The 9,047-nt window shown below is 44.9% G+C and overlaps 2 protein-coding genes across 2 annotated transcripts; both read right to left on the reverse strand.

Moving 5' to 3' along the window:
* Positions 1–4,713: 4,713 nt before the first annotated feature.
* On the reverse strand, positions 4,714–6,071 carry LOC149974460 (uncharacterized). The gene is made up of 2 exons (XM_090211913.1): positions 5,140–6,071; positions 4,714–4,996 (listed from the first exon to the last, which is right to left on the reverse strand). Exons 1-2 carry the CDS (start codon positions 5,725–5,727, stop codon positions 4,835–4,837), a joined length of 750 nt encoding a protein of 249 aa, XP_090068039.1. The 5' UTR covers positions 5,728–6,071; the 3' UTR covers positions 4,714–4,834.
* A 132-nt stretch (positions 6,072–6,203) lies between these two features.
* LOC149974461 (uncharacterized) lies at positions 6,204–7,332 on the reverse strand. The gene is made up of 2 exons (XM_090211974.1): positions 6,438–7,332; positions 6,204–6,305 (listed from the first exon to the last, which is right to left on the reverse strand). The coding sequence occupies exons 1-2, from the start codon at positions 7,188–7,190 to the stop codon at positions 6,204–6,206; spliced, it is 855 nt and encodes a 284-aa protein (XP_090068100.1). The 5' UTR covers positions 7,191–7,332.
* Positions 7,333–9,047: the final 1,715 nt, after the last annotated feature.

Consider the following 9,047-nt stretch of genomic DNA (forward strand, 5'->3'; position numbering starts at 1 on the left):
TTGTTCCTCGAGAAAGGGGGGAGGCCGATGACATCACGGATCACCATCAGACCAACACCTTGAATAGCCTGCTCCTTGAAGTTGGCAGTTGTCTCTAAGAAACTGTATTTAGCTAAAAACTTATTCTTATCCCCTTGAGAGCAGTAGTCACCAACCTTTTCTGAGTCAAAATCACTTTCTGAGTCAAAATGCAAGTCCAGATCTAGCGCTCAGATTTTTTTAAACATGACTTTAAAACAAGTTAACCTATGCAACATTAACTATTTCAAAACTGTTCTGTAGCAATGAGGTTTGTTCAGTAGGATTTTGGCCCAATACATTATCACTGCATATTGGCAACACTTGGATTGGCCTGCCAATGTTGATCTTTTCAGACCGTGTATTTAAATAATATATATATATTTTTTTTATATATGATAACACTGGTAATTAGATAATGTGTTGTATTATTTGGGAGGCACAGCTGAGTGAGCATAATAATTCACTTGAATTTTTTTACAGGACTGATGGCCTGCATCTGATGGTAAGTCTGAGGGGAGGGAGAAGCAGTGAGGCTGCCTCTCAACCGACTCCTCTGCACTCCAGCAGAGGGTGAAACTCAAGGCCCACTGCATTATTTCCACCTCAAGCACCAATTCATGTTGTTACTCCCATGACGAGTGAGATATCCCTCAATATAAAAACAGAAGCCAAGTCGCTAATAATAACACAAGCTAATCGGAACACTTTGCCATTCTCATTCAATACAGCTTGCAGTGCTGGTTGTAGCGTGAGTGGAAATAAGGACAACTCGCATTTTATGGCTTTACGTGTTGAACAAAGTGTTGACAATGTTGAATAACAACTTAAACTTACTCATTAAAAGAACAGCTTCTTGCTGTATTCATTGAGTCTCTCTCTTGTTGTGGTTTTAAAGGTTTTGAAGTGTCACAATATGAAATTTGCTGTGCGTTCAATACTTCATTTTTACAGTCTATGGCTCAAGGAAAATGTGCAGGCTATCTGATTGGCCAGCGGTAGGCCTATACAGTAGGTGCAGTTGATTTGCTCTCTGCGTCTGCAGGGTAGGCGGAGTTCTACCTTCAGACACATGAAATGGTTCAAAATGGGAACACTATGCCTTCCCGGCGCTAGGGCTGCTGAATCAAGTGCACCTACCACCAACAGCGTGAAAGTAATACAAAAAATAGGAACGTATGGCTTTATTGTTGGGTTGTTTACATACATGTTTAGGGATTGACTAGGAATGCCTTGGTGATCGACCAGTCGATTGCGATCGGCCGGTTGGTGACCACTGCTTTAGTGTGTGTACTTTACTGGATTTATACTTGGGATATCGCTTTTCAACAGGAAAAGTTCACAATCTCTGGAGGACGTCTTTAACTTAATTACCAAACTGTCTAGTTATAAAACTTGAGCCAGTAAGTTACATTACAGTGAAAAATGATCACCTGTCAAAGTGATTGTGACAGTGTAACTCACCTGACTGAAGGACAAGTGTTTCATCCAAAACCTGAAGGTTGACTGGATTAGTGGTCAGGGGTGTTGTGATGTCTACCACTTTGACAGGGTTAGCGGTCTCTGGGATCGCCAGGTTCAAGTCCACAGACTGAAAGCAACAAGGACACAATATTTAACAGAACATTTGCTGCATTTCATATCTCCTTTTTCCCAAATTATTTGTATTGTTATCAGAGAAAATTGAATAAGTGGACATTTATAAAGATAAACACTTAAAATCATCACTTACTCCATTGCTGCCTGAATCTTCAGCCTCGTCGAAGTCTGCTGCTGAGGGGAGCATCTTGGGGTACATCTTCTTTGCAAACATTTTGGCCATCACTAAACATCTCTCCTCATCACATGTGAAGGCTTCAATCCCCAGGCACTGGGATGATGGGTACCTCTTCATGTACTCCCAGTAGAAGGTGTAAGCCCAGTACTTCTTACTGTCTGAGTCGGTACACTTCTCTAGCTCCTCATTAACGATGTTGCGGAATCTGGCAGTGATGCTTTGAAACAGCGTGCAGATACGATCAGTGATAGTCAGGAACTCTGACTCAAGGTCCTCTGATGCAGGAGGGAGCCTCTCCAAGAAAAACAGGACCATTTGTTTCAGGATGACTATCGTGCCAAAGCCCTGCATGGTATTAGCGGCAAAGCTTGGTGACGAGGTGCAGGTTGCAAGGGCAAAGCCTGGGAGTGGAATGCAGGGTGCTGGGGAAAATTCTGTTGGTGGGGTGCAGTGTGCAGGGGTAAAACCTGGTGGTGGGTTGCAGTGTGCCGTGGCAAAGCCTGGAGGTGAGGTACAGTGTGCCGTGGCAAAGCCTGTTGGTGGCGGACAAAGTGAAGATCAGTCTATTGTTGGGTTTTTTACATACATGTTTAGGGATTGACTAGGAATGCCTTGGAGATCGACCAATCGATTGCGATTGGCTGGTTGGTGACCACTACTTGTACTTTACTGGATTTATACTTGGGATAAAGCTTTTCAACAGGAAAAGTTCAACAATCTCTGGAGGACGTCTTTAACTTAATTACCAAACTGTCTTGTTACAGAACTTGAGCCAGTAAGTAACATTACAGTGAAAAATGATCACCTGTCAAAGTGATTGTGACAGTGTAACTCACCTGACTGAAGGACAAGTGTTTCATCCAAAACCTGAAGGTTGACTGGATTAGTGGCCAGGGGTGTTGTGATGTCTACCACTTTGACAGGGTTAGCGGTCTCTGGGATCGCCAGGTTCAAGTCCACAGACTGAAAGCAACAAGGACACAATATTTAACAGAACATTTGCTGCATTTCATATCTCCTTTTTCCCAAATTATTTGTATTGTTATCAGAGAAAATTGAATGAGTGGACATTTATAAAGATAAACACTTAAAATCATCACTTACTCCATTGCTGCCTGAATCTTCAGCCTCGTCGAAGTCTGCTGCTGAGGGGAGCATCTTGGGGTACATCTTCTTTGCAAACATTTTGGCCACCACTAAACATCTCTCCTCATCACATGTGAAGGCTTCAATCCCCAGGCACTGGGATGATGGGTACCTCTTCATGTACTCCCAGTAGAAGGTGTAAGCCCAGTACTTCTTACTGTCTGAGTCGGTACACTTCTCCAGGTCCTCATTAACGATGTTGCGGAATCTGGCAGTGATGCTTTGAAACAGCGTGCAGACACGATCAGTGATAGTCAGGAACTCTGACTCAAGGTCCTCTGATGCAGGAGGGAGCCTCTCCAAGAAAAACAGGACCATTTGTTTCAGGATGACTATCGTGCCAAAGCCCTGCATGGTATTAGCGGCAAAGCTTGGCGACGAGGTGCAGGTTGCAAGGGCAAAGCCTGGGGGTGGAATGCAGGGTGCTGGGGAAAATTCTGTTGGTGGGGTGCAGTGTGCCGTGGCAAAGCCTGGAGGTGAGGTACAGTGTGCCGTGGCAAAGCCTGTTGGTGGCGGACAAAGTGAAGATCAGTCTATTGTTGGGTTTTTTACATACATGTTTAGGGATTGACTAGGAATGCCTTGGAGATCGACCAATCGATTGCGATTGGCCGGTTGGTGACCACTGCTTGTACTTTACTGGATTTATACTTGGGATATCGCTTTTCAACAGGAAAAGTTCAACAATCTCTGGAGGACGTCTTTAACTTAATTACCAAACTGTCTTGTTACAGAACTTGAGCCAGTAAGTAACATTACAGTGAAAAATGATCACCTGTCAAAGTGATTGTGACAGTGTAACTCACCTGACTGAAGAACAAGTGTTTCATCCAAAACCTCAAGGTTGACTGGATTAGTGGTCATAGGTGTTGTGATGTCTACCACTTTATCAGGGTTAGGGGTCTCTAGGATTGCCAGGTTCAAGTCCACAGACTGAAAGCAACAAGAACACAATATTTAACAGAACATTTTCTACATTTCATATCTCCTTTTTCACAACATTGACATTTATTTGTTTTTTTTATCAGAGATAATTTAATGAGTGGACTTTCATAAAGATTAACACGGGAAATTATCGCTTACTCCATTGCTGCCCGAATCTTCAGCCTCGTCGAAGTTTGCTGTTGAGGGGAGCATCTTGGGGCACATCTTCTTTGCAAACATTTTGGCCACCACTAAACATCTCTCCTCATCACATGTGAAGGCTTCAATCCCCAGGCACTGGGATGATGGGTACCTCTTCATGTACTCCCAGTAGAAGGTGTAAGCCCAGTACTTCTTACTGTCAGAGTCGGTACACTTCTCCAGCTCCTCATTAACGATGTTGCAGAATCTGGCAGTGATGCTTTGAAACAGCGTGCAGATACGATCGGTGATAGTCAGGAACTCTGACTCAAGGTCCTCTGACGAAGGAGGGAGCCTCTCCAAGAATAGCAGGACCATTTGTTTCAGGATGACTTTGGTGCCAAAGCCCTGCATGGCATTAGCGGCAAAGCTTGGGGACGAGGTGCAGGTTGCCAGGGCAAAGCCTGGGGGTGGAATGCAGGGTGCTGGGGAAAAGCCTGGTGGTGGGGTGCAGTGTGCCGTGGCAAAGCCTGTTGGTGGCGAACAAAGTGAAGATCAGTCTTAAATAAAAACTTTAAGGCTTTATTGTTGGGTTGTTTACATACATGTTTGGTGATTGACTAGGAATGCCTTGGAGATCGACCAGTCGATTGCGATTGGCCGGTTGGTGACCACTGCTTTAGTGTGTGTAATTTACTGGATTTATACTTGGGATATCGCTTTTCAACAGGAAAAGTTCAACATTCTCTGGAGGACGTCTTTAACTTAATTACCAAACTGTCTAGTTATTAAACTTGAGCCAGTAAGTAACATTACAGTGAAAAATGATCACCTGTCAAAGTGATTGTGACAGTGTAACTCACCTGACTGAAGAACAAGTGTTTCATCCAAAACCTCAAGGTTGACTGGATTAGTGGTCAGGGTTGTTGTGATGTCTACCACTTTATCAGGGTTAGGGGTCTCTGGGATTGCCCGGATCAAGTCCACAGACTGAAAGCAACAAGAACACAATATTTAACAGAACATGTGTTACATTTCATATCTCCTCTTTACCAACATGTATTTGTATTTTTATCAGAGAAAATTGAATGAGTGGACTTTCATAAGGATAAACACTTGTGATCGTTGCTTACCCCACTGCTCCCTACTTCATCCAAATAGAAGTCTTCCACTGAGAGGAGCATCTCTAGCTGGAGATTGTTCAGCAATATTCTGCCGATTATGTTGGTCACCACTAAAAATCTATCCTCATCAAATGAGAAGGCTTCAATCCCCTGGGGTGATGGGTACATCTTCATGTACTCGCAGTAGAAAGTGTCAGCCCAGATGCTCTTACTATAAGAGTCGATACACTTCTCCAGCTCCTTGTTGACGATGTTGTTGGATCTGGCAGTGATGCTCTGAATTAGAGTGCAGATATGATCCGCGATAGTGAGTGGTGGGTGGCATGACGCCTGGGGAAAGCCTGGTGGTGGGGGACAGGATGCCTGGGAAAATCCTGGTGGTGGGGGGCACAATGCAAGGGCAAAGCCTGGTGGTGGCTGGCAGGATGCCTGGGCAAAGCCTGGTGGTGGGGGGCAGGATAGAGGGGCAAAGCCTGGTGGTGGGGGGCAGGATAGATGGGCAAAGCCTGGTGGTGGGGCGCATGATGTCGGGGCAAAGCCTGGTGGTGGGGCGCATGATGTCGGGGCAAAGCCTGGTGGTGGGGGACAGGATGCCATGGCAAAGCCAGGTGGTGGTGGGCAGGATAGAGGGACAAAGCCTGGTGGTGGGGGGCAGGATAGAGGGGCAAAGCCTGGTGGTGGGGGACAGGATAGAGGGGCAAAGCCTGGTGGTGGGGGGCAGGATAGAGGGGCAAAGCCTGGTGGTGGAGGGCAGGATAGAAGGGCAAAGTCTGGTGGTGGGGGGCATGATAGAGAGGCAAAGCCTCGTGGTGGGGGACATGATGCCGGGGCAAATCCCAGTGGTGGGGTGCAGGATGCAGTGGCAATTCCTGGGGGTAATATGCATGGTGCCGGGGCAAAGCCTGCAGGTGGAATGCAGGGTGCTGAGTGTTTTACCACAACATTCCCTTGAAATTAGAAGGAGAAAATCATTCTCATGCAAACACAACTTATTACGAAACTGTCTAGTTTCAAAACATTAGCTAATAAGTTATATTACAGTAGGACAAGGACACCTGTTAAAGTGATCCGTGTCAATTTAATTCACCTGACTGGAGGTCAACTGGAGTCGTGGTCATGGTTGTTGTAATGTTGTCCACTTTGACGGGGTTAGTGATTAGGGGTGCTGTTACAGACTGAAAGCAACAAGGACATCATATTTAACGTAATATTTGCGACATTGCAAATCTTTTTTACCAACAACAACAACAAAAATGCTTTGTATGAGTGGACTTTCATAAAGATAAACACTTGTAATCATTGCTCACCTCACTGCTCCCTGAAGCTGGTGTCCCTTCATCCACGTCCTTCAGCTTTACCAGCTCCTCGACCACATGGTGAACCATGTGCCTCGTTAGCATGGTGGCCCTGGCAGATGTTGCAAACTTTAGTACCAGCTCTGTGCCAGTATAGTGGTGAAGATAAGTATGGATGTTTGTCACCATCTCAAGGATCTGGTACCAGCCAATGTGCCAGTTGGCCTTGCCCCTTTTCTTTGTGACTTTGACCCCACACAGTGACAGCTGGTGGATTATGTCGTTTATGAGGGGCCAGTAATGAAGGTTGATGTCTTCCTCTATGTGGCCTTCGAAGACTACATAAACTATCATACCAATGATGTTCCTCAGGAGCTCCGAGGAGATTACCAGCTGGTCAGGGCACTTTGGACGAACCTCGCTCGCCTTGGGCTCTGATATCCAGCTGCGGATAGAGCTTAATGGAATGTAGTCAGCAGGAGCTTCAAACAGCCTCTGGACTTTGGTGCTCACAGCTTCAATGATGGTGCTGATCAAGGTGGAACTTTGAGTGAAAAGAGCTCTCCTAAGGTCCTCAGGGCTGCTTAGGCACTGGATCTTACGGTTGAGTGAGTGGACCATCCTGACACCAGTGGAACGGGAGTAGTAGACTTGAGCGACAGGAGGAGCCTTCAGAACTCTAGAGAGGTTCTCCACTACTGCCAGCACTATGGTGACACTCATGTCGCTCAGGGCCATGGAGGACCGGTCACAGGGGCTTTCCATCTGGCAGGACCAGAGGGCCTGGAGCAGCCTGGACACGATGTCCACCACCACCTTAGAGGGACAGCACAGCTCGGAGTACGGCTGGAAGGCCAGGCTCTGGGAAATGCTCTTTAGAGCTCTTACAACTTCATCGCAGACCTCAGGGTTTCTAAAATATACAAGCCAGATAGAGACAAGAGGAAACACTTTTATGCAGATTGAAACGCATCCTCTGTAAGGAATGTGCTACATACAGTAAATGAAGTGTGATTGATATCGGCCCCTGCACTCGTCATTTCATTTAGCATCAGTGGATGGATAGAATAATACATAAACCAAACACCTGTAACATAAAGAGTGAATGTGACTCACAGGTAGGAGAGATCAGCAGTAAAGTCAAGTGAGTTAATGGCCTGACTAAGGTCGGTGGCCAACTCAGTAAAAGCCTCATGTTCAACGTCCCTCATTCTGAGTTGAGTGTTCACCTCCCAGGTCTGTCACAGGAAACAGGGGGTGCCATTAATGCCCATAGCAGTGAGGGGAAAATATTGATATCAATGTACCATGAGCCAATGCTAAATAAGGACATTGTTTATTAGAAAGGATAACTCACTAACTGTATATTATCTCCACTTAACTTATACTGTAGACATCTTTCTAATCTCTTACCAGGTGACTTATGTCATTCCCTTCCTCTGCTTCCTTTCTGAACCTTAAAATCAAATACAGAGCAACTGAACATTCCTGCCTTTTTTATCCTTCCTCTACTTTCACATTGATTTCCCATTGAGCCTATGACAGTGATTCAGTGGCGTAGCCATGACATTTGTTGATGGGTGGGCCTGCAGACATTTGGGTGGGCCAGAAACTTCCTGCTATTGTACACATTTTGCCATGAGGCTGAGAGAAAATGTTGCATTTTTAAAACTAACCGAAGCTACAATATAGATATGTTGACTGATAAAGGCACTGAATTATGAGCTGTCTTGTTTTCTAAATGAACAAATGAAATAGGCAGTGGCATGGTGCCACTATATATGCCTCAATGCAGCCATATTTGTGGCTTATTGGGAGTGTGGCTTTCAGTTAGTTATTTTTGGCAACCCTTCCCGTGAGAGTGAATGTCATTCCAGATCATGTGTTCTCTTATATTTCATCAAATTTGTGCACTGATTGCTATGAACTCTATCTGATGGTGTTTGTATGTTTAGGTAAAAAATAAAAAACATGGCATTGAGGTCCTATAAAATTAGAGGGGCTCTGTCATATACCCTCAAAGTTACAGAATGGGAGGAAAATAAATAAGAAATGGAGTGAACTGCAGTACAGCAGCCTGGCCTTAAATACTAGACGGAGTCAATTTTAATATGTGATACTCAAATGAGTATGATATGTATTTTACCTTTATTTAACTAGGCAAGTCAGTTAAGAACAAATTCTTATTTTCAATGACGGCCAAGGAACAGTGGGTTAACTGCCTGTTCAGGGATAAAATGACAGATTTGTACCTTGTCAGCTCGGGGATATGAACTTGCAACCTTTCGGTTACTAGTCCAACACTCTAACAACTAGGCTACCCTGACGCCCCAATGATGATATGTTACGTTGTACATAACAAATAAGGGTTTTTAAGCCAAAAACAAAATGAGGGAGGTTGGTTGGGGAAGACCCAAAGGCTGCGTGTTTGAATCACAACATGGACAACTTCATCATTTTAGCTAATTAGCAACTTGCAACTACTTAGCATGTAATATACCCCTTCCCCTATCCATAACCCCTAACCCCTAGTCTAGCTAACGTTAGTCGCCTAGCTAACGTTAGCCACATAGCTGACGTTAGCTGTTCCATCCTCTGTGTAGCCTGCTGCTAGAATGGACG

The sequence above is a fragment of the Oncorhynchus mykiss genome, chromosome 20 (genome assembly GCF_057628025.1).
Source record: "Oncorhynchus mykiss isolate SJ-2025 chromosome 20, ASM5762802v1, whole genome shotgun sequence".
Taxonomy (NCBI): Eukaryota; Metazoa; Chordata; class Actinopteri; order Salmoniformes; family Salmonidae; genus Oncorhynchus; species Oncorhynchus mykiss.